Genomic DNA, 26,980 nt, shown 5'->3' on the forward strand with positions numbered 1-26,980 from the left:
TAAAATTTTCTAACCGCCCACCAGTTCCACAGTAATGGTGATTTATAAAGTAGGGGAGTAACTTTACTTTATAAAATTTATAAAGCAGAGTTACAGCAAGTTAAAGTATATAATAATAATTACTTACCAAGTACTTTATGTCGGATTTTCACTAAGTTTGGCAGAATAAATCTTTATAAAACAACTTACTATAGTTAAATCTATCTTTTTATTTATACTTTGGTTGCTCCACTACCACCCACTATAAAAGCTGGAATGCCCACTAGTGGGCAGTAGGGACCAGGTTGACTGCCACTGCTCTAGAGGTTTCAATGGTATTATAGCACAAGTATGTTTAATATTACCTAATTCTCACTATCTATGAAGGTCAAAGTTGTAGAAGGCAGAAGAAAGAAAAGAGCGCCACCACAAAAATGCTCCATTGAAGCCTAGAATTTGAAATTCCCACATTATTCCACGTTTAGAAGGGCTGTGAAGTGTTTAGTTTGATCATAATTCTAGGCTTAACTGATAGTATGGCCTTCGAAACAAGTACCAGCATGAATGGGAAGAACAGTAGGATTCAGAATTAGGAAGAAAGCATTGAGAACTCTGATCAATGATTTTTCCTCATTGTCCTGAAAATATGAACGATTTCAGAGAGGAACAAGAATTCTTGGAGTTAAAGAATCCACAAAAAGACTACTAGAAACAATAAGCCAATACAGTAAGGTCGCAGGATACAAAATTAACATACAGAAGTCAATAGCCTTTCTATATGCCAACAATGAAACAACTGAGGAGGAACTCAAAAAAATAATCCCCTTCACGATTGCAACAAAAAAAATAAAATACTTAGGAATAAACATAACAAAGAATGTAAAGGACTTATATAATGAAAACTATAAACCATTGTTAAGGGAAATCGAAAAAGATATAATGAGATGGAAGAATATACCTTGTTCTTGGCTAGGAAGAATAAATATAATCAAGATGGCTATATTACCCAAAGCAATATACAAATTTAATGCAATTCCCATCAAACTTCCAATGACATTTTTTAAAGAAATAGAGCAAAAAATCATCAGATTTATATGGAACTATAAAAACCCCCGAATAGCCAAAGCAATCCTAAAGAAAAAGAATGAAGCTGGGGGCATTACAATACCTGACTTCAAACTCTATTACAGGGCCACAACAATCAAAACCGCATGGTATTGGCAGAAAAATAGACACTCAGACCAATGGAACAGAATAGAAAGTCCAGAAATAAAACCACATATATATAGTCAAATAATTTTTGATAAAGGGGCCAACAACACACAATGGAGAAAAGAAAGCCTCTTCAATAAATGGTGCTGGGAAAACTGGAAAGCCACATGCAAAAGAATGAAACTGGACTACAGTCTCTCCCCCTGTACAAAAATTAACTCAAAATGGATCAAAGACCTAAACATAAGACCTGAAACAATTAAATACATAGAAGAAGACATAGGTACTCAACTCATGGACCTGGGTTTTAAAGAGCATTTTATGAATTTGACTCCAATGGCAAGAGAAGTGAAGGCAAAAATTAATGAATGGGACTACATCAGACTAAGAAGTTTTTGCTCAGCAAGAGAAACTGATAACAAAATAAACAGAAAGCCAACTAAATGGGAAATGATATTTTCAAACAACAGCTCAGATAAGGGCCTAATATCCAAAATATACAAAGAACTCATAAAACTCAACAACAAACAAACAAACAATCCAATAAAAAAATGGGAAGAGGATATGAATAGACACTTCTCCCAGGAAGAAATACAAATGGCCAACAGATATATGAAAAGATGCTCATCTTCTTTAGCTATTAGAGAAATGCAAATCAAAACGGCAATGAGATACCACCTCACACCTGTTCGATTAGCTGTTATTAGCAAGTCAGGTAATAGCAAATGTTGGAGAGGCTGTGGAGAAAAAGGAACCCTCATCCACTGTTGGTGGGAATGTAAAGTAGTACAACCATTATGGAAGAAAGTATGGTGGTTCCTCAAAAAACTGAAAATAGAACTACCTTATGACCCAGCAATCCCTCTACTGGGTATATATCCCCAAAACTCAGAAACATTGATACGTAAAGACACATGCAGCCCCATGTTTATTGCAGCATTGTTCACAGTGGCCAGGACATGGAAACAACCAAAAAGCCCATCAATAGATGACTGGATAAAGAAGATGTGGCACATATACACTATGGAATACTACTCAGCCATAAGAAATGATGACATCGGAACATTTACAGCAAAATGGTGGGATCTTGATAACATGATACGAAGCGAAATAAGTAAATCAGAAAAAACCAGGAACTGTATTATTCCATACGTAGGTGGGACATAATAGTGAAACTAAGAGACATTGATAAGAGTGTGGTGGTTACGGGGGGGAGGGGGGAATGGGAGAGGGATAGGGGGTGGGGAGGGGCACAAAGAAAACAAGATAGAAGGTGACAGAGGACAATCTGACTTTGGGTGGTGGGTATGCAACATAATTGAACGACAAGATAACCTGGACTTGTTATCTTTGAATATATGTATCCTGATTTATTGATGTCACCCCATTAAAAAAAATAAAATTATATATATAAAAAAAAGAATTCTTGGAGTTATCACTTATATGTAATATATATATTAATATCAATTAGTCTGAAAGACATAGCGGAAGACATAGCGTTAACTTCTTGAGATCAGGAGATTATCTCCTGGTGCTTTAGAGAAATTCCTTTTGTAACTATATAGCTGGTTTTAAATTTTCAAACTGTTAGTAAAACACATATTAATGGATCAAGTAACTTAATATTTTATTCCACACATAGGCTGACATTTTAGTTACAGGAATCATTTCGTCTATTTCCTGATACCTTTTTTTTTTTTTTTTTTGTGGCAGAGACAGAGAGAGTCAGAGAGAAGGACAGATAGGGACAGACAGACAGGAAGGGAGAGAGATGAGAAGCATCAATTCTTTGTTGCAGTTCCTTAGTTGTTCATTGATTGCTTTCTCATATATGCCTTGACCCGGGGGGCTACAGCAGACCGAGTGACCCTTTGCTGGAGCCGGTGACTTTGGGCTCAAGCTGGTGAGCTTTGCTCAAACCAGATGAGCTCGTGCTCAAGCTGGCGAACTCGGGGTTTCAAACCTGGGTCCTCCACATCCCAGTCCGATGCTCTATCCACTGTACCACCGCCTGGTCAGAGTCCTGATAACTTGATGAAAAAATACTTACTTGAAAATTATCAACTCATGCTACTACTTAGTTCTTGGCAACATAAAGTCTTTAAATCTGGTAATTGGGGTTCTTTTTAAAAAATTTTTAATTTTTCAATTATAGTTGACGTACAATATTATATTAGTTTCAGGTGTACTACCCAGTGATTAGATATTTATATAACTTACAAAATAATCACCCTGATAAATCTAGTACCATCTGACACCATGCATAGTTATAACAATATTACTATCTTCCCTATGCTGAACTTTACATCCCCGTGACTGTTTTGTAACTGTCAATTTGTACTTAATCCCTTCACCCTTTTCACCCATTCCCCCCAAACCTTCTCCCATCTGCAACCATCAAAATATTCTCTGCATCCATGAATCTGTTTCTTTTTTTTTTTTTTTTTTAATTTTTTATTTATTAATTCATTTTAGAGAGGAGAGAGAGTGAGACAGAGAGGAAGGGGGGAGGTGCAGGAAGCATCAACTCCCATATGTGCCTTGACCAGGCAAGCCCAGGGTTCTGAACCGGCGACCTCAGCATTTCCAGGTCGACGCTTTATCCACTGCGCCACCACAGGTCAGGCGAGTCTGTTTCTTGATTGAAGTCTATACATAGCTCTTTCGTGGAAATACCTAAAGCATGAGGAATTAATGCATGCTGTGGGAAATGCAAAATGCATCAATCATTTGAATAGACACAGAATGGATTTTTAAAAATTTTTATTCCCTTGGTCCAAAATATTAAAACAAACTAAAATGACCTTTATTCCCCATTGTTCATGTTTACAAGCTCATATAAAAGCTCTGATACTTTAATATAGTTTTTTTGTTTGTTTGTTTTGTATTTTTCTGAAGTGAGAAGCAGGGAGGCAGAGAGACAGACTCCCGCATGTGCCCTACCGGATTCCACCCGGCAAACCCACCAGGGGGCGATGCTCTGCCCATCTGGCCATTACTCCGTTGCAACCAGGGCCATTCTAGTGCCTGAGGCAGAGGTCATGGAGTCATCCTCAGTGCCCGGGCCAACTTTGCTCCAGTGGAGCCTTATCTGTGGGAAGGGAAGAGAGAGATAAAGAGAAGGGAGAGGGATTAGGGTGGAGACGCAGATGGGCGCTTCTCCTGTGTGTCCTGGCTGGGAATCAAACCCAGGACTTCCACATGGTGGGCCAACGCTCTACCCCTGAGCCAACCAGACGGCTAAAATTGTTTTGATGGAAATAATTGGTCTATATCAGGGGTCGGGAACCTTTTTGGCTGAGAGAGCCATGAAGGCCACACATTTTAAAATGTAATTCTGTGAGAGCCATACAACAACCTGTGTACTTTACGCATTATCCAATAAAAATTTGGTGTTGTCCTGGAGGACAGCTGTGATTGGCTCCAGCTACCTGCAACCATGAACATGAGTGGTAGGAAATGAATGGATTGTAATACATGAGAATGTTTTATATTTTTAACATTAATATTTTTTTATTAAAGATGTGTCTGTGAGCCAGATGCACCCATCCAAAAGAGCCACATCTGGCTCGTGAGCCATAGGTTCCCGACCCCTGGTCTATATTATATGAATATGTTTAATTTGTTTAAAGTTAGTTATTGTCATTGTTTTTCAAATTGTTTAATTGCTGTTACTGTTTTGTTACTCTTTTGTTTACATTACTTCAGAGTCTCAGATTTGTTTATTTTGTGCTCAAATATTACCTTGTTCAGGCCCTAACAGATAGTGAATAATACTCATGAGACCTTAGGTAGTTCGCTTAGTTGCCTTAGTGTCAGTTTCGCTCACTGTAAATGGATCGGTGGCAGATGGTCACTTAGGAGAGTGATTCTGAAATTGGGGGAGAGGTGACAGGAGAAAGCTGACTTTCAAATTACACCTCCCTCCTGGCATATAACAAGAGTTGTTACTGATAGGCATGTATTATGCATAGTTTTGAAGTAGAGAAAAGAAAGGTCACATAGTTTTCTTTGGTTCTTAGTGCTTTAAGAGTTTGTGATTTCATGATCATAATTTTTCCATGCTCTTTCACCTCAACAAAACCAAATGAACTAATTTTTACAAATTTAAGTTCCTTGGCCATTTGGCTCAACAGTAGAGCATCAGCCTGGAGTGTGGAAGTCCCGAATTTGTTTTGCATTTAGGGCACACAGGAGAAGCGATCATCTGCTTCTCCACCTACCCCCCCTTTCTCTCCCACAGCCAAGGCTCTGTATGAGCAAGCTGGCCCTGGGCACTGAGGATAACTCCATGGCCTTGCCTCAGGCGCTAAAATAGCTCAGTTGCCAAACAACAGAGCAACGCCTTCAGGTGGGCAGAACATCAGCCCCAGACAAGAGTTGCCAACTGGATCCTGGTCAGGACACATGAGGGAGTCTGTCTTCCCATCTCCCTGCCTCTCACTTGACTTAAAAAAAAAATTAAATCTACTTTGATCCTGTTAGATGCTGAAGAAAGGGGCAAAAGCTTCTCAAAATGTTAAAATTGAGTTGTCAATAATCATGATTTCTTTATTGAGGTAGGTATTCTTCATTTTTATTCAAGAAATAATTTATCTTCTCACTGCCTCAGAGAAATACAAAGGGGAGGGTTTTTTAACCTTTTTGGTAACCTATCTCTAACGCATTAACTCATATCCCACTGTGTGTATCTTTACATGTGTCTCACCATTAGCTTACTAATAACAATTCAGGCTTTGGAAAGCAAACTTTTGGCTTGCTTATTTTGTTATTCCACTTATTTTATTCTAATCAAAGAAAAATATTTTAAGCCATGCATTTTCTCCATTCCTCGCTGCTATTATCTTGACTCTAATTGCCTAGTTTCCTTTCTGCTGATCTATTGCTAGCCTTTATCTGAATGTTATTAAAGAATATAAATGCTCCATAGAGCACCATAATCTCAGCCAGAATTTTTAGATTCTCAGCTCTAATAAAACAGAACCTGTGGTTTGGTTGTTCAAGTAAGTGGTTCAGATTTGTTGTCAAGAGTGTGTAAGGACCTCTAAATTCATTGTTAGTTGTAGCTGCGATGTAGCATTTGAAAAACAGCTTAGACTGTTTATGGATTGTGGTCCTTGGGCACCAGACAGTGGATGTTGGAATGTATTGCAGAAAAGCTGATTAAAGTACTAGGATCTCTACAGTAAGAGTAGAAAGCCATTTGTAACACCTGTGTCCAACTCTGTAAGCTGTACTTTAATGTTTCCTTCTGAAAGCTTTGGTTTATTATCAGCTTATCCATGAGGGAATAACATTTTTGCAAAAATATGCCTTTTGAAGAAAACATCAATAAGCTATACTTGATGAGACATTTATGAAGGTAGACTGATTTGAACTCTGAAGATCCCAAACAAATACTTTGCAGTTTTATTACCTAGCTTATTGGAGTCATGTTTCACTATGACTCAGATTTCAATAGTAGCTACTTTCAGTTCCCAATTTGAATGTGTTCTTACTGTGTATCAGGGAATTTATACTTTCTCCAAAATGTAAACCATGTCAGAATTCATTGTCTCACTTTACCCACTCCCTCTTTGCCTGGGACCACTTTCCTTCCCAATAAAAGTTCACTGGAGTAGAACATGGAAATAGTTTACATAATCACAAAACTTACAGATCTTTAGATCTACTTTGCACTCCCCTGTTTAAAATATTTCGATATTTCCTCACTGTTTTCAAAATAATTTTCCGATTTTTTAAAGAACCATCCATGACCTTTCTAATTCTTCTTAGCCTCATTCTTACCCATTTCCCTGCAAGTACCCTTTGTTTAGGGTTACATTTTCCTTCTTAGTTCTTTTCATAGCTTGGTCTTCCTTTAAAACCCTGTGCAAGTTTCCCCTCTTCCGGGAAGCCTTCCTTGAACAATAAACACCTGCCTATTATTAATTCCATTTAGACTAGCTTTTACGCTTTTTATAGCATTTCATAAGATTCTTTTTCTACTAGAATCATTTGTTTGCTTGTCTAGCTCATTTACTAGACTGATATTCTTTGAGTTCAGAGATGATTGTGTCTTTTTTTGGTTTTGAATATGGCATATAGGCTTTTCAAATAAACATTCATTGTCTGACCAAAGAAATGACTTTTCTAGATAATTCCATAATTTGTCTTAACTTTGCTCGTGATATTGAAGGTATTTGAGGGTATGGGTTATGCCATTTTCCACACTGGAGCTTTTTAAATTGACTCATTAACTTCCATATTGCCAACTAAAATGTTTAAGAAAGACAACTCTTTGGCTTTGGGAAGTCAAGAACTTTATTGGCAAGGGATATAAAATCTTAAACTCTCAATCAGTTAACAAATCTGGAATATAATATATGGGAAATTGGAAGGACCAACTCTCACAATCTCAAATCATGCATTCTAGCTCATCTGTGTATTGTTGAACCTGTGACTTTTTGGTATATAAAATTTCCTTAGGAAAGAACAGATAATCAAAAACTTTTTCCTTATTTGAAAATTTTTAATATATAACTTTTTACAATTTTTAAATTTTAATGTAATCTTAATTTGAGAAGCAATACAAAGTTTAAACTAAAAAAGTATTTGCCAATGATGGGTCAGAGACTTAAACATGTGCTCGGTGGTCCGGAAGTGTCTTCATAGTATTTGCGTCAATATTCTGCATTCTGTAGCAAAACAGAAACAATGCAAAAAAATCTATATTTACAAGTAAGATTTTAAAAAATAATTTAAGCTTATTTCTTAATAGCATTAAAACATAATTACTTCTTTAGTTATATAGCAGATTGAGTTCCTGTAGCTGAATCATAGTCCTGATTATTCTTTTTATCTATTGAATGAACAAACACAATATTAAAATGCCTCATTCTTCAATTAAGCTTCTAAAAGAAACCTGTTTGTTTGTTTATTCTTCAATACCTACCCTAGGAAGTTTGTATTGAAGGACTTAAGTTATATACCACACTTTTTGTCTGTTATATATTAAAATATAGAATGAAGAAAAATTTACATCTTAATAGTTGAATATCTGCTCATTCTCAGAAACCCTAGCCTTCTTTTAAAAAAATATTTATAAGATTTATTGTTTGTTAAAATTCGGTATTGAGTTTGTATAAAGTGGAAAGCTTCTAGCACGTTAGAATGTTATCATTTGAGAGTCTATTCACTGTTTTGGTTTTGGGAGTGCTGCCTCCAAGAGGCTCATAGCATTTGGTACGTAGTTCACGTATTTCCAGTCTACAGACCTACCCTATCAAAAGGCAAAGGCTTCAAGGTTCTGATTTTTTTTCCTACAGCTATTAAGCTCAGCTATGGTAATTAATTTTTTTTTTTTTTACCTTCCATGTCTTTACAAATAAAATAGAATTTTTTGAAGACAAGTAATTTGTACCTTTAAAGAGCCACATTATTTTGCTTTTGTCTCAGAATGTATTATGCTTCACAAGTATACTGTGACAGGCTGAATAGAAAGGGGGGAGGGGACATTGTCTTTAGCTGGCATGCTGTTATCAGAGGGAATGTGTTTCTGGACACGAGATTTAGCATTCATTGGTTGTCTGAAGAAAGCTATTTCATCTGAGGATTGGACAAGAAGCTGCGTCAATTTGCTGCCCGTCTCCAAGGCACTGGTGATGCTGCCTTCACAAGCTGGCTAACGTCACGGCTCCATCACCCAGCGGGGTGTGGACTATCTTTTTCTGTTCTTCTCTATTTAATTCTCTATTTGCTGCCTACTGCATTTCTTAATCTGTCTTCTGCCAAATGCTAACAGCATGATATTTTGCAATCATCTAGGTGAATACAAGAAAGACGAACTCCTAGAAGCTGCTAGGTAAGTGATTCCATTCATTTTAAGTGAGTATAATGCATTTAAGGGAGAAAAGGGGGAGGGCAGGTGGAGCGCTGTAAAAATTATAACACGTTATTGTCTTGCTTGGATTTTATGCAATAATGCAGATAAGACCTTGTACTAAATCTTTGTGCACTTTGTTTTACATGATTAATGTACTGATGAGAAAGTCTTTCAGTATGGTGATGATTATAAGGTTAATTTTATTTGGAATATCCTAAGGTACCTGCAAACCTCAGTTGCCCAGCTTTTCCAACAATATTCTTGGAGTATTTAAATACCTATGCCTTCATTTTTCTTTGAAAATTTTTCTAATTTTCAATAGCTTGAATGAAGGGCAGAAAGTAAATGTTAAAATTCTCATCCATTTTCTTTTGTTATCCATTTATAATTTTATTGATTAGCTTTTTACAGCATTTTGTATGTATTTTTAACTCTGGTGTTTTAGATCACTTATCAGAATAAAGTTTGTAATTAAGAAGGTGACTTTATGGAGATAAATGAAACAAAAATGTAGAAAGCTATATTTTCAAAGCTGTACCACTATATGATGATGAACATGAATTAATTAGGAATATATTAATTGAATATAGCAAAAGAGATTCATTCAGAACCATATAAAAGAAATTGAGACAAACCCATATTATTTTTCACTTTCTTATGAAAATGTAAATATTCATAAGAAGCTCTATAATTTTAAGAGTTGACTTATCCCTTTTTATAGGAGTGGTAATGAAGAAAAACTAATGGCTTTACTGACTCCTCTAAATGTGAATTGCCACGCAAGTGATGGACGCAAGGTAAGTTATTTAAAATAGTGTTCTCGTTCAGTCATTATTTTTGCTTTACAGTTAAAGTGTCTGAAGTTGGCATATATATGTATGCATATGGAGCAGTATTTTCTCTGGCATCTCTTCACAGTAAAATGAAATGCTGCTAGATCTGTTATTGGCAGTTGTGACATGTTCACAGAGCTGGTGAAGCAGGGATCTTAAGCCTTCTCTCTTTAAATGTCAGACGCTGAAAGTTGTTTGTTAAATGGAACTGCAGCTTGGTCGGTGATTCAAATGATAACAACATGTATTCTTTTCTGTGTATGATCAGGGAGATTGGAAGTATTTGTTTATGTCCTATTTACCCATCTTTGTTAGGATATATGCATTTTTGATTGCTTATTTGGCAGAAGAAGACTTGTTTTCTAGATACCAACACTTTTTCCATTTAAATCCAAGAAAATGTTGCTAATGATTTTTTTAGGTCTATGTGACAGCCCTGCATTTCTGTTTATTCTTTTTTTTATTGGCTAAGTTTTTATCATGGTATATTGAGAGAAAATAGATTAAAGCAGAGAGAAATATTTTGCATAAATATACAGTTGTCATAAATGTAAGATAATATGTAAAATGTACAGCGGGCATCTTATTATCTGCTTCATAGTCTTGCTGAATATAGACTGAGATAGAATCCTTTGCAGCCTTTGGTAATTGCGAAGTTTAACGGTGATTTCTTTTCTTTACCTAATAGATAATGGAAAACCAAGCACCTTGTACTATAAAGTCTTTTTTTTTATGGCAGTTGATTTTTTAATGTTAAAAGATTAATTTGATATTTCAAAAAACCTAAAATTTTTTAAAGGTACACTACAGATATTGAGAGAAATCATCTTATGCCTAATATTTAAAGAATTTATTTCTTTAATATTATTTATATTGAAAATATGCTATGAAAAATATCAGGATGAATGGTACCCTGTAGAGATAATAAAGTATTCTGCCTTTTAAAATTATTTTTCTGAGTGATAATTTTATAGATAAAAATTATTCAGTTTTCCTTGTTCGCTTCCACGCTTTTCCCCATTCTAATGAAGCCTATATTATAGTGGCAAGAAATTGAATCCCTCAGAATATGTTATTTGCTATTGTAAATGGCTTGTATATTATTTCATGTGGACTAATGAGTGTTTGGTTTCTCTGGATAATTTCAGGAGAGACTTCTACCTTCATGTGAGTTTAAATTATATCTATATCAAGCTCTAAACTAGCAAAGATTTACTTGGTACTACTAATAGCTTTTTGGAGATTATTTAATTGATAACTGCTCATTTTTTCCTTTAATTTTGAGGTTGCTTTGAGGATTTTAACCTTCCTGAGTTACTTTAAAGGTCCAGATTTTGTTTGAATCCTCTCAGTAGATAAAGTGACTTTTATCATTGTGCAGAAAGGGACCTTTTTCTCATTGGTGAGTGCAGCTATATCTTCAAACAGAGCTCTTTTTTAGAACCCAAATACTTCAGTTTTCCATAGCCATTTTAATATTGCAGAATTTATGTGTGATTGCTACGGCAGGAGTCAGTTTCCATCCAAGCCTCATTCTTACCCTTGTACCTTAACAGTCCCATTTGTGGCTCAGGAAATCCTATCAGTTAATGAGCATGAACACTAATCAACAAATTTCTTCTTCTTGCTTCACTCCCTACAGAAATAATATAGAACTTTTTTTAATTTTTTCTTCTTAAAGGAGGAAGCACTTCCTTCATTCCTTTTAGCTGGAACCAGTGTATTCCTCATCCAAATTCTTACAGCTTCTTTTGTGTATTACTCTATGGCATTTACCACAGAGTTTGTGAATTGTAGTTACTCATACATGACTTTTCCTTCCACTAATCTATTAGCTCCTTTTTGCATTTTGTATCAGACCAAGCTGGGCACTTTGCATGTAGCAGGAGCTTAAGATATGAATATGCTCCCTGATAAACATTTATCTTCCGAGTGGAGAAAAATCATCCGTACTCTTTGCCATTTAGATAATTAACTCAGAAATATGTGAATAGGGGATTTTAGATGTTTTGTTATTATATATTATTACTAGTATTATTTTATAAATTTGTTTGAGTGATTAGATTATGAATGATGACATTTTATTTAATGTGTAGAACATTTTTAAGAACATGTCTCAAATATTCTATGGAACTATTCATAACAAATAATGCAGTAATTTTTTAATATGTACTGTTGTATTTTAGATTATAAATTTATTCAAATTAGAAAAAATTAAACAGGTATTTTAGGTTTTCATGCCTTTTATGCATATGACAAAAATTATTTAAAATTGTTCAGTAGTACTTAAAATGCAAATAAAATTTCATAATTAAACTAGAATACTGTTTATATTTAAATATTACCATTGTTTATCTCACAGAACAATTCTTATTAAATGTACCAGTTGCAGTAAAGCCACTAAGCAATAAATAATCTGAATACTAGTGGAGATTGGGATAAGATCCCTTAGTTATGACATTATCTTTTGTTTTCTCACTATTGATGTCAAGAAAATGTGTAAGCAAATCTAACTGCTAAATTACAAGTGTGATTTATATATTTAATATTTTTTCAAGCTATTTGCATGTATTTATCTGTAGCTAAGAAGTCTGTATATTGAGAGGATAAAGGCACTTTACATATACAATATATAATAAGTTAGGTATATAAAGTTTTATTTCTTGAATTTTCATTTTAGAAGACAGTGCAGAAGTCATTTATTTTTAGAGGGTTTCTAAATGACTATATTAATGCTTAACTGAGTCCGTGCATATCTGTTTTTAGTATGATTCCTGGTTTGTGAATTAAAAATTAGCCCATTGAAATGTCAATTTTGTAATGTTTTTGGAAAAGATTTTTCCTTATACATTAGTAGGTGGAGAATTTGCCTACATATGTGTGGGGGTTTTAGACTTCAGCATTCCTTTTTAATGTAATGCGTGGGATTATACAATGACAGTGTAAATTTTAAATATCCTCTTAATTCCATACCGTGACTTGATTATCTAATTAGGTAATATGTGAATGGTTAATACTTCTCCCACAGACCTTTGTTTTTCTGATGTGTAGAATTCTGAATAATGAGGTATCAATAAGATTTTAAGTAGTTTACTACTCTTGAAATTTCCAGTTGTTTATTTCCCTAAAAAGCAAGGCAGAACATTTTTATTGTAATACTTTGCTCTGAAATGCTACTTTTATATCAATAGAATTATATGCATGTCCTAATGATGGTCACTTTAGAAACATAGGAACATAAATCTAATTTATTGTTCTTGTATCTTCTGCCCATTATGATTGGGTTTACCATTCCACAATTATTTTGAATTGCAGTGAAGTATAACTAGGTCCTTAAATCAGATTGTTTCCTTTCTAGCATTTCTTATTTTTGTATTTTCAGACTTAGATTTGTTGTCTTTTAATCTTCCTCTGTAGTGTTTTCTATCAACATCAGATGTTTTATTAGCAATTATACAAATATTCTGGCCTTGTTTAATATGTAACTTTAAGGTGATGGTAATCTCTTGTTTTTCAATATTATATAATTTTTATAAGGGTACCTTTCTACAGTGAATGAAAATATTTGAATACATCTCAAATTATTTTAACATTGAACTCAGGGTTCACTTTGGTCCCTTTCCTGTTTTTTCCCTTTCCTAAATGTTCTAAATTTAGCACCACCATATCATATAACAACGAATAGGTTAGAGATGGGCATTACTGTATGAATTCCTAAATAGGAATACTATATATCTTTGCAGTGCCTACTGTTACTCTGATTGTATATCACCAAATACTAAAAGGAACTAATATTAGGTTGATGCTTTAGTTTTATAAAGTATTCAGTGTAATTTTTTTTCCTTTCATTCATTTAACCATCACCATACTGACCATATGTAGATGACTGTATTAAATGTCATGGGAGATAAATATACATAGTGGTATACCAATTAGGGAGCCTAAAAATTAATTGAATGATTAAGACATTATCCAATACATTGAAGCTAAAACACTAAAAAATGTGTAATTCTTTTTGCTGTGATTCAGTTATAAGGTGAGATTTAAGGTGGAATTTGTTTTTCTGGTTTTTTTATTTTCAAAACATTAGAATTGAGACATCTGTGGTTTCTTCTATAAGAAACCACACATTTAGATTAACAGACAATTTGAGGAGCACGATTTAAATTCAAAAAGGTTAACTGAAGGATTTCTATTGTGTAAATATTTGCTTACATAAAATACATAATAATAAATAAGACTCTGGAAAAAGAGAAAAATAAAGTGTTTTAAAACTACTTTTTAAATAGTAAATCTCAATCAAAAATAAAGTAGAATTTAGTACCATCCCTTAAAGATATAAAAATTATGTGATATAATTGAAAGAGCAAATAGGCTCTGAGGTCAGACAGATTGGATTTTCTTCTCTGCTCTTTCATTTTCTATGTATGTGACCAGCTGTACAGTTTTGAGTGTAATCATTCATATGAGAATAATCATCCCTTTCCACAGGCATTTGAAAGGATTAAGTGAAATAATGTGATTATTGCATAGTTTGTAGCACATAGTAGAACCTCAGTAAATTAGATCCCTACTCCTTTGAGACATTTTTGAAACTTTTGAACGTATTTAGAATGGACACTTACATACTTTTGAGTCCTCCCACATTCCCCACTTCCCAACTGAAATAGTCTTTATTATCCAGGCTTAGTCCCAGGTGGCATTTGGATAAAAACGTAGGTTACCAGGTAATCTATAAAGCATATAATTGAATGAATTATTTTGGAGCTTGGCCCTTGTCCCATCACCACCCAAAATCACATTTAATAAATAAATTTGTTTAAATTAGCAGTTTATAAATTCAGAAATGTGTTCTTGAGCTAGATATACTTGACTGAAAATAATGCCACTGTATTCATTTGATTTCCATAACGGATATACATGTAGTACAAAGAAATACAGGATTATTGCAGTTTTCTGTATTTATATTTCAACTTTAGGGTTACATAAATTTGCCATATTCTAATATGGTATTCTTGGTTAACAGCACCCTCCTTCAGTGTTATTCTTCTCTGGATATCATGTTTGCCCAGCATTTTAATCGTCCTTCCGTGGTATATTACCGCTTTAAAGTCCTCGCAGTGAACTGTGCCTCTCTGAGCTAACCCAGGACTGCTCTGAGGAATAGAACAAAGCAGAAGTGCTGCTGTGCCACCCCCAGGACTAGCCCCTGTGCGGGCCTGGCTGCTGCCAGTTTCTTGCTAGGGGAATGCTATATCTTATAACCCAGCTGCCATGCCATGAGGCAGCCCAGGCAGCCAGTGGAGGAGTCCATGTGGAGAACTAAGGCCTCTAGCCAGAGACCCACCTGAGCTCAGTTAGGCTTCTAAATGACTAATCATCGGTTTCCCTGGCATTCTGGCCTCCTGGTGACATAAGCCACCCTAGCAGAAGAACTCTGCCCAGGTAACCCACCATTTTCTGAGTGGTTTGTTATCTAGTAATCGATAGCTGAACTACCCCTATTCTAAGAAAATAAAATTTAATCAATGCTTATTATCTATTGGGCAAGAAAAATTGCATCATTTCTTAGGTGGATTACTGAAAATGGTTCTTCCGTAGTTCCTTGGAAGGATAATGAAAACTTTAAAATAAATCCCCAAATATATTATCTCTTTAGATAAGTTAAATTTATATCTTACAATTAAAGATCCCTCTCCCCCAGAATGCAAAAAAATAATTTCATGTGCATCTTTTGAGATCATAGTGTTATGGGAAAAAGGCAGGAACTTGAAAGAAGACAAAATTTTATTATCTCTAAGCTATCAATTTTTTTAGCCTAAAATATAAGGGTTTGGGCCACAATAGTTCTAAGATATTTTTAAATTGTAATGTATTTTGTATTTTATTTTTTTTACCAGTTAGTAGTAATTGCCATATATAGAATTGGGTTATATAAGAGTTCATAGAGCAGTGGTTCTTAAAGTGTGTGCCAGGGAACACTGGTGCACTCTTATGGTATTCCAGAGAAATATGTGCCTGTTGGGAACCAAAAACCAACAGGGATTTTGGAGTTTAGATTTTTGGAGGACGGAGATGTGGAGAATTGGCTGTAAGCTGACAGTCTGCCCAACTCCCCACCTCACTTGCCTGATTAGGTTTCAAAAGGCTGTTAAGCTGTGGTGCTGGATTGTTTACACTACCCCCCATGTTCCCTGGAAAGACTGGAGGCAAGTTTCTTCTATCCTTTGTTTGGTGTAAAGTTAAGATGATATGTATGGTAGGGGTTTTCTGCATTCAAAACAATTAAGAGTAAAAAGAGAGGAATTCTTCAATGTATTGACAAGGAAATGAGATTTTACCTTTCAAATATATGCCCAAACATTGAAGAAATCGCTAGGACACATCAGGCTCATGTTTCTCATAAACACAGGAATGAAAAAACTTAACACATTTGCGCCAGGACCTGCTGAATTTACTAAACCTTACTAAGAATGTATCTATATATATAAAAAGATAAGTTTTTTGTCATTTCTTTATTTTTAACCCCTCTTTTTTATGAATTCTACAAAGCATAACAAAAAATGTAACATAAAAATGATTTTAATGTCAAAATAAATTTAATTTTGTCATATTTATTTCATTTAATTACCATAAAAGCACACTTGGACTTTGTATTTTTTTACTTTAATATTTGACTTAATTATTATAACATATTTCTCAGAAATTTGTATAGAGTGCGCCTACAATCATTTGTAGGATTTTAAATGCACCCTGACTTCAAAACGTTTGAGAACCACTGCCATAGAGTCATACTAGTAGAACACTCCTGGTATCTGGAATAAAGTTTATGTAGAACCTTTTTCTCCTTTAAGAAAGTGTTACCTGTGGTCACGTGCTTGGCTCCCTATGGCCCATAGTGGCCTTTATCATCACCTTCTGTTCTTGCCAAATCTTGGTAGATTGAAGGTCATACGATTTTCTGATCTTCAGCTTTCCTGGATCATGCTTCAGATGTTACTTGAGATTATAAGAAGGTCAAATGCAGTAGGAGTTTCTGCATTAGGGAACTCTTCAAGTACTGTAGGTTTAGTTATCTATCTAATCAAATCACATCTTTCAAGTATATCTTGCTGAGCAATGCATGTCTTATTGTAATGCAGAAATCCCTTCGAGCAAGTTTTCTTGCCTACTTGTATAGGATGTATTGTATAAAATCTTTATGCTTATGTCTATTCATTTTGTAAGAAAAGGGCTTGAGAATGACTTATCACTGAAGAAAGGTTCAGGTGACAACATATCTCAAAAGTCCTAAGTTCTTAATCACATTAAAATCAGCTAAAGGAAAAAAAAAAACAGCTAAAGGAATTTATCATTCTCCCTTTTTACACAGTGAAAATGGCTGTCTAATGATCTAAGGTGGAATGATTCTCTTATAAATAATCATTAAATGCCAGTCAGTGTAACTTGTTTTCTATTTCAAGAACAAGTTATTTGTTGAATGTTGTTAGAATCTTGGATGTTGACTTTTTAAAACCTTAGATTGTAAACATTAACTGTAAAAAGTAATTCATGTGAGGTTTAGGTAGTGTGAAAACTTTTCTCCTTAAAAGTATAAAACATTAGGCTACTATCAGACCCAGAAACCTGGCTTCCATAAAGTATGCCAGCTGTCTCTCATTAAACAATGCAAAATTAATATTGCACCTTCTGAGAGTGCTAAGCATTTTTTCCCCCATACAAACCCTAAGAGAGGATGTTAGAAACTCATTTTCATGCATACATTTCAATATTTCTGCTGATTCTGAGGCTAGAAAAGAGAAACAAATTTCTAGCTGTTAAAAAATCCCCTTGGAGTTTCCACAATGATAATATTTAGTTAAAATTGAATTAAGTTGGCATTTAGAGTGTTATTCTCACAAAGATTACCCTATGGATTTCCTGTTACTTGTTTGTTCATTTCCTTTCTCTCTTTCTCTTCCCAATACATGCCCTTAAGATAAAGACAGTCCTTTATATTTTCACTTTAAAACTACATTATAAGATATTTTACAAGTTCAACAAACTTCCAAATGCCTTAGGTCCTCTTCTGAAGATGACTACATATGTTACTTTGGAAGAGCATCCTCCCTGAGGCTGTAAAATATCAGTCATTAGTCTACCTCTGTTCTTGTAGTCTATCTAGATTTCATAAAATCTTATTTGAAAGAAGACTTGGGTGGCAACTAGTCTAACCTCCCAGTGCAGTCTTGGAACCTTCACTGTGTAACTCTGGCAACCAGATAACTTTGTCATCCTGTTTTGCTTGAATACATTTTTTTAAAAATGAGAGCTCACTGTGGAGTACCAAACCACATGTGGAGTTAGTGTTGAATTTCACACTTTATGGAGGATATTGACCCATTAAAGGGTGACCAAGAATATAGTCGGGAAGTTGTTCTGTAAAAAGCAGTTGAGGCAACTGGAGAGGTTGAGTTCAAGAAGAGAACAAATGCCTATCAGAGATACGTAGAAACACCCTCTACTAGGAAAGAGGCAGATCAATTACCGTATTTTTTGCTCCATAAGACGCACCTGACCATAAGACACACCTAGGGTTTTAAGGAGGAAAATAAGAAAAAAAAATTTCTTCTGAACCAAATGGTGTGTTAAAATATTTAATAAAATACCGTATTTTTTGGCACGGGCATTTTCCCCTCCACTTTTGGGGGTAAAAAGTGTGTCTTACAGAGAGAAAAATATGGTATCTTCTCCAGTTTCAGTATTCTATTATTTTTCCTTGTTCTCCAGTACTTACTGTTTTAGACAACTTTTATTGTTAAGGGATTCTACATTTCTAAAGTACTCATCCAATGATATGGTCATACCCATATTGATAGGGTTTGATATGTGGTGCCCAATGGATCAGAGTGCTGATATGGTCAGAACTACAAAGGCAATCTCTGCCCACCAAGAATAAAGCTCCCTGCCATTTAGTTTACTGCTCACAAAAGTACTCACTTATAGTTCATTTCTAACCATCCTTCCCAGAACCTGAGTGAGTGCCCAGCCACAGGAAAAGAAAGAAGGGAAGGTGAGAGTTCTAAAGTCAGATTATCTGAATTTGATCTCTCACTTTGCTGTTAATGCCCCTATTCCTCAGTTTCCTCATTTGTTATATGGAGATACAAATAGTTTCTAGCTTTAGGAGTAGTTGTGTAAAGTAAACAAGTTAACACATATAATAACTTTGAACAGTACTTGGTACATGGGAAGTACCCAGTAGATTTTGCTATTGTTTTCAAAAAAATACTTTATATTTTCAAAATATTTTTTTATCTTCTATTTCATTTTAGCCTGAAAATAACTACGTGAGGAAGCCAAACTCCCCCATTACAGAAACTGTGACTTAAAAACATTAAAACGCTACACATCGCCTTAGGTCATGTCTATTAATGAGTAGTCCACTGAGATGAGACCACAGCTGTGGTAGGTGTGGTTTGCCCTAGGCACTGTGCTTTAAAGGATAGGTGACCAAGAGGCCCAGGACTGTGGAAAAGACTCATAGTGGGAAAGAAAACTAGACTGTGAGAGGATCTAGTAATGTGTCATCTGGAAAAAAATGTTAAAGGAGACTTAGTTTGTAAGAAAGGTGTGAATAAAATATCTTAATTTTTTTTCTACTTTGATTCATTAATTTTTTATTCTCCAGATAATAGTTTCTTTTTTCCATTATCTTTCTAACAGCCCGACAGTTGAGAAACATCACGGACACTATCTAATCGTCTTTGTAGTCCTACTTAAAATAGCCCTTTAAAGACAGCAGAGGCGATGAGAGCTACTTATTTCCATGGACTCATGCCCATATTGATTCCTTAGCTTTTAATTTATCTTGGTTCCGATTTAAGTAACACTGTCTCAGAGAGCTTCTTAGATTGATCATGTCTCTGTGTCGAAAAGAAATTTAATAAGCTCTGATTATGTGGTTATTCTTTCCTGGGAATTTTGTATTAATGGCTGAATACAGTAGTTTATGTGTAGAAGGGAAACACTGATCTATATTAACCAAATAAATTTGAAAGAGATGTGTTTTGTTAAGATAGCCAGAACGAGTGATGGAACAACCTAAATGTCCATTTATGGGTAATGCGTAAATAATTACAGTCCACTTACACAATGGGAATACTGTACAAAGACCTAGATGGACCTATATGTACTATTATGGTAAGAGAAAAAGGAAATTGCAGAGAAGTATACTATCCATTTGTGTGACAAAAACAATAGCAAAAAAGAACTTAAGAGAAAAACATTTATATACATAGAAAAACACCTCAAATGATATGTATGCAACTATACACTGATTACCTTTCAGAAAGGGGTTTGTTGAGTGAGAGGGAGAAATAGAATATTTTACTTTATATTATTTCATATGGAATATGTAATATTTATAATTTAAAAAGGAATTCTGTTGGGTGGGGAATGGTGAGTAAATATAAAGTTATTGATGTTTAGATATAAAGCTGAGAAAATACATGCATTGTACCTCATTTTTAAAACCAGATCTGAAAAAAATGTTTTTATATATCAAAAAAAGTGGAAACAAGTTTTGGAATTTTTTAGTGTAATGATTTTGCGTTTGTATATATATATATTTTATAAAAAGATGACAGGAAATTAAGAATATTACGAAGATAATGTCTAGGTTCATAAGTTTAGAGAAGTAGTACTTGAAAAACTGGTGGTACATTGAGCAGTCTTACCACTAAAAGTAGAATATCCAGGTACAGTGGGTCCCCTGATAGGACACTGTACGAAGTGCTATCTATAGACATAGGCACAAGGTGAATAATCACACAAGAAAGGGGAACAGCTAATAGTTTCTCCCATAGTTTTATGGAAAAACAAAAAGGAGACTGAAGACTGTTGTTGATGTCGGGAGACTTTAAGGCACAATAGCCGATTGTGTTGCTCCTGAGCAACAAAGCAACTCTCAAAAGTTTTTGAGATAATCAGGAAATTTGAATATTGATATGAGCATTAGCTGATAATGAACAATTTACCACTGTTCTTTTAGAATTTTGAAAGAAAATGCCTATAATTTTTAGAGGCACCTACAAAAGTATGTAGGGGTGAAATGTCACAGTGTCTTGAATTTGGGTTAGAATACTTCAGGGTCAAAAATAAAAGATTAAAGTGATAGCAGTAGCCAGTGTAACAAAGTTTTAATAATTAAAATTAATGTATGTTGAATCTGGGTGGAGAGTACATAGTGTTTTAGTGCTGAAAAGATCATAAACTTTTAGTGTATGAAATTATTTTATAATTGTAACTATAGAACAAGAGTCCAAAGGAAGAATTTGAATAGTTTGTTATATTATTGAGCCTGTATGGAATTGAGAGAAACTACACTTGAGTCTTTTTAGGAAATGGATTGTTAGATAGAGTAGTATATTTTGTTATCTCTTGAGCCAACTCCTAATAGGATTCTTCTCCTACTTTTGCAAAGTAATAATAAATCTTGCTTTATTCCCAGTTCATGTGTACCCTTGCACATGCTCACAGACACACACAATTTTCTGACTTGGAAGCCCTCCAGAAACCAAGAAATTCATTCAACGTTAAGTCTGGTTAGAGTAAGGTAACCAACCATCTCAGTTTGCATGAGTTTCCTAGGACCAGGGAAGTCCTTGGCAAACAAGTATGAGTTGGTCACCCTACTCTGGAATATCTCAGAGGATATGATTTAATTCAACTAAATCTCCATCTTAAAGAAAACTAATATACAATGTACATCATGAGGTTAGACAGCTCTCTGATAGCTTACATTATGGCTTCACAGTTACGGTTTTATTCTTTCCTATGGAATGCCTCAAATATCACACAGGTGTGTGTAGAAATGTAGCCTTTCACACAAATGTAAAGTCACATTTGACCAAGCTGGATTATTTGTGTTCTTTTTTTTTTTTTTTTTGATAATGTAAATCCAAAGATGATAATAATTCTCATTTTTATTAATACCCTATTATATATGAAGTACTATGTTAAGCCCTTGAAATATAAAATTAAGATACGTTCTCCATTTTCAATCAGTTTACAATAGATTAGCGGAGACAGATATATAAATAACTAACTATATTATTTTGTGACAAGTGTTATTGAAAGATTATGGCAAATAGTTTTATGCCCAGTCTTTTGTAATCTTTTTGTGTATATGTGTTTTTATTGAAAAAGTATTGTCCAAAGACAGAACAAAAGGAAAGGAGATCATTTTGGAGTATTGATATTTTCTAATCCCATTTTAAAATCTTGTTTAAGGAATGTTCCAATCTTTGTATTTTATAAAAATAGAACAATAATAATAGTGTTAAGAAATTAAGAATTAATTTTTATAGTATGTTATGCTTCTTAGATGGAAAGTGTTATAGAGGTCAGGATATTCTGTGTGGTAATTATTAACTTCAAAAACTTTCTTAGTATCATTAGATCAGTATGTGCTTTGTGTTAAAATGCAAATGCTAAAATTCCTTTGGGATTGACTATGTAATAATACATTTAAATCTTGAGAAATAGCTGTCATGATTTCTTTGTTCAGTGGACAAAAAAAGACCTAGATATTAAATTTTGGTGTTCTAGACACATGACAATATATATAGGTCTTCCAAAGCTGGTAGCTGTATTCTGTACCTGTAAGATTTTTTTTATTTTGCATTTTAATCCTCAGGAATATTTTGCCTTCCATTGTTGTTTGGATTTGTTAAGTCATGTGTGAAATTAAATTTATGTGGGAAAATATTTTGTTACTAGAAGATCTTTTTCAGAAAATATTTTATTTTTTTAGCACTTTTTAAAAAATTACTGAACAAATGTATGCTTTTGTAAAATAAATAAATAAATAAGTAAATAAATAAATAAATCATACCAAAGAGTATAGAGGAAAAAAGGGCAGCCCTCCTTTCAGCAGTGTTCTTTATTAAGGTTTTGCCTGCTTTGCTGCAGGAGAAGGTTGGTCTGGAATCAGTGACTGGGGTTGACTCCCAGCTATGCCATGTGCTAGTTGTGTATCTTTGGGCACACGCCTCAGTTTGCTCACCTGTAAAATGGAGGCACTATAGTAAGGGCTTGGGGAGTATTGAATGAGGTGACATACAGAAAGAACTCTTTGAAGCCCCTGTACCCAATTTAAATTCAAATCTTAGGGTTTTTCAGAAGGTATTTCACCTAGTACAATCTAACTCCCAGTGGTTTCAGGTAATTAATGATCATGACATGTGTGCTGTGTATGGTGAACCGAGGGGAGCAGAGTAGAGGGGGGGTCAGAAAGTTGGAGGCTAGTGGTGGGAGAGACCTTTTGTGGCCATCCAGACAGTTAAAAAGACTTTAGCTTTTACTTGGATTGAGATGAAGAGCCATTGGAGCATTTTGAGCAGAGAACTCATGTCTAACAGAATCACTCTCCTGCTATATTGTATAGACAGAGCAAGAAGGCCAAATTGAAGGCGATTACAACCAACCAGCTGAGAGCGGGTGGTGGCTCAGACCTGGGTGTTGACAGTAGATACGGTGAGAAGTGATTGGATTCTGGAGATATTTTATAGATATAGCCAACAGAAATACTGTCTGATGCAGTGAGCAGCATAGTGTGTGAAGGATAGGAATCAATAAAGACTTAAAGATTTAAAAAAAAAAAAAAGATTTTGACCTGAGTAGGTTAAAGAACGGGGTTGACACTAACAGCAATAGGAAATTCTACAGAGTAGATTTTGGAGGAAATAGTAGGAGCTCAGTTTCAGACATGACAAGTATGAAATAGCTCCTATATATCCCTAGGTGATGATGTCAAGTAGGAAGTTTGATTATGAGAGTGAAGTTCAGCAAAGACTGAGCTGCAGATATAATTAAGTTGTCACTGTACAAGTGCTATTTAAAGCCATAGGACTGCATGAGCTCACCAAAGGAATGAGTATAAATACTAAAGAAAAGAGGTCTGTGTACACAGTTCTGGAGTATTCCAATATCAAGAAAATGAGGAATAACCAGAAAAGAAGACTGAGGAGTGACCAGTGAGGTAGATATTGAGTGTCCTAGCTACCAAGGGGAAAAACACTTCAAGAAGGAAGAAGCGATCAGCATGTCAAGCAATGCTGATATGTAAAGGAAGATGTGGGCTGATAAATGACCATTAAGAACTTCTGTGTGTGTGAGATAGTTAATAAGGTAATAATAAGAAATAACTGTCACTTGTTGAGCTTTTTTTCTGTGTGATATTCTTAGGAGCTTTATATAGTTATCTTTAATCCATAAAATAGCCTTTATGATAGGAATCATAACTCATTTTACTTATACTGCTCACAAAAATTAGGGGATATTTCAAAATGGATATGAACTGATATAATATCCCCTAATTTTTGTGAACAGTGTATATTAGAAGCCAAGGCTTAGACACATGAAGAAATTAGTCCAAAACCACATACCTTACAAATTTTGCAAAACAAGATTGCAAACCCAAGACTTAAAAGCCTTTACTCATGTCCTTATATGTTGCTGCCTGGACTTACATTCAAGTTGCAGGCACAGTTTTGTAGCAGAGCTGTCGGTTGGCACTATTTTAGCTGTGCATGTATGTGCAGAGTAGTTACAGCTACCGCACATGCTTTACACGGCGCTGCACATCTGGATCAAAACAGGCAGATACGTGTGCAGGAATTTTTAATGACCTGATTCCAAGAGGAAAATTTCTGAGTTACGGGTTTCTTTAAGTAAGGATTATTTTTTTGGTAAACGTTGTACAATATAAAAATATTAGTGATAATATTTGTCTTACAGCAGAATAATATTTAGATTTTTAGATAGAGTTTTTGTATTTGCAGTTGTTTCATACTTTATTACTGTAGCTGTTTGGCTTTTAAAACATTCCCAACCAAAAAGAAAATAATGCTTTAAGAATAAATTTGAGGTATACAAACTGGTCATGTATAATGATTGTCTTAACCGTTGGATTCTTGTGTTTACTAGTTTATAACCACCACAAAATTATCAAATAACATGTGTGAGTATTTTACAAATGGGTCTGTTTTATTTTTTCAAAACTGAAATTACACTCTGTTAATTAACTTAGCATTTAGAAAATTACTTTTATCATTGCTTTGCCAATTGGCAATTGGGGTGTAAAATTGGCACTGTGTGGTAACCATTCACTAAATTTAGTCTAAGCCACATGATGTTAATTGCTTTGCATCAGAAGATAGCATTTGGTATATAATGTTTAGTTGTAAATTTTTTTTAGAGGAAAAACTTCTGGGCTCTTAGTAGTATAAACTTGTTTAAATCATCCTTTGTTTTTAATTCATACTTTTTTTGGGCTTTCTGCCATTTCCTCAAATTGCATGCATTTTACAGATTTTTATGTGTCTTCTAGTGATACTATTTAGTTTGCATAATTAGCATCCACATCTGAGTGATACTTGGAGAGTCTCATCCATCTTGTTCTGTGCTCGCTCTCGCGGTGACTCAGCCATGCCCACTCACACAGCTCAGCTCCCTCTGCTAGACGCTGCTGTCACTCTCTCCTACTAGCCTTAGCCCCGGAATGATTTCAGTTTCTCAGTTATACCATGCCCACTGGGTATTGATATGTGCTCTCCACACTACCTGGAATACAGTTCCCCATCCTTTACCTCAGTCATGTGTGTCTTTCCCAAGTCTCCCCTTGGGAAGCTGTTCTGCTGACAGACTTGCTCGCCCCCCCCCCCCTTCTGCTAGCCTCCTGGTGGTTTTGGTGTGCACTCTGACCTCTCGCGTCAGGCCCTCTGCCCTTGGTATTGGCACATTGGCACATTGAATGGTATTCGTCTGCTCTCTTTAGTTGACGCCTCAGAAACTAGACTCTTGTTTACTCATCTTCTGACCTTCTGAATAAAAAGTTATTTTTTATGTGTTTCATTTAAGAACTGTATGTTTTTAAGGAATAAGAAAACGCATACAGGCAAAGTCTGGAGCCTTTATTTACCGTGCTATCTCGAGCACTTAACGTGGTGCCAGGTACATGGCAGCTGCGGGTATTTTTAATGAATGCCGGTAATGACCAAATGTGTGCTCAGCCTTCACCGCACAAATTCAATAGACCCAGACCCAAAGTCCAAAGCCTTTCCCTCTGACCTCCTTCCCTCTCCTCCCTCTTCTCCCCCCTCCTGCCTCCCTTCTCCTCCCTCCTCTTTCCCCTCCCCTCTTCCTTCTCCTCCCTCCCCTCCCCTCTCTCCCTCCCCTCTCCTTTCTCCTCTCTCCTCCCTCCCCTCCCCTCTCCTTTCTCCTCTCTCATCCCACCCTTCCTCTCTCCTCCCTCCCCTCCCTTCTCTCCCTCCCCTCCCCTCTCTCCCTCCCCTCCCCTCTCCTTTCTCCTCTCTCATCCCACCCCTCTCCTTTTACCTTCTTCCTCCCTCACCTGTTCCCTTACTGTCTTTCATCTGTCACTGGTATTTCCAAACTGGAACTTTTCTATCACTTACTACCTATTCATCAGATTGCATCAGTTCTGTTTGCTAATAGTTTGTGACACTCCTCAACCCCATTTTTCACAGTTGCTTTACTTCAGGCCTCCTATCATGTTCTCCCTTGTCAGTTATAGAGCCTTCTAATTTATTTGTTATTTAAATTTCAACAGTTTAAATATATTACCATTTTAAAAGCTTTGTCAGTAATTTTTAGTCTCAGTGATTTTTAAAAATCCAGATACTATTTTTTCTGTGTTTTGTCCTTCTAAATGGTGTGTGTGTGTATATTCATTCATTTATTTTGTTCATTTTCAAGAATAAGAAAAAAAAAACTAGTGAGAATAAATTTCTGTTGTAGTAAGCCACCAAGTTTGTGACAATTTGTTACAGCAGCTACAATAAATAAACAAAGCAACAGAAATAGAAACTATTATTGAATCGATATACAAATCAAACTTTTGAAGATACTTATATGAAAAAGCAAAATCTTTCTGTGCATCAGCAATGACAATGTCATTTTTTTCATATAATATTAAATGTCAGCTGTGACTTTTAAAAGACTGTACTGACTTATTGACCAGTCATCCAAAGCCATCATTGTCTCTGGAGGAAGCTTCCCAACTGCTGTATAAAGTTCAATTCAGTTC

The 26,980-nt window shown here is 35.0% G+C and overlaps 1 protein-coding gene across 1 annotated transcript in view; it reads left to right on the plus strand.

Moving 5' to 3' along the window:
- TNKS (tankyrase) overlaps window positions 1–26,980 on the plus strand; it is a 214,663-nt gene that overhangs the window by 109,171 nt on the left and 78,512 nt on the right. Inside the window, exons 4-5 of the mRNA XM_066237626.1 lie at window positions 8,998–9,034; window positions 9,777–9,852. Of these exons, the coding sequence (XP_066093723.1) occupies window positions 8,998–9,034; window positions 9,777–9,852 (113 nt within the window). The remainder of the gene's footprint in view (window positions 1–8,997; window positions 9,035–9,776; window positions 9,853–26,980) is intronic.

This window comes from Saccopteryx bilineata, chromosome 6 (genome assembly GCF_036850765.1).
Source record: "Saccopteryx bilineata isolate mSacBil1 chromosome 6, mSacBil1_pri_phased_curated, whole genome shotgun sequence".
Taxonomy (NCBI): domain Eukaryota; kingdom Metazoa; phylum Chordata; class Mammalia; order Chiroptera; family Emballonuridae; genus Saccopteryx; species Saccopteryx bilineata.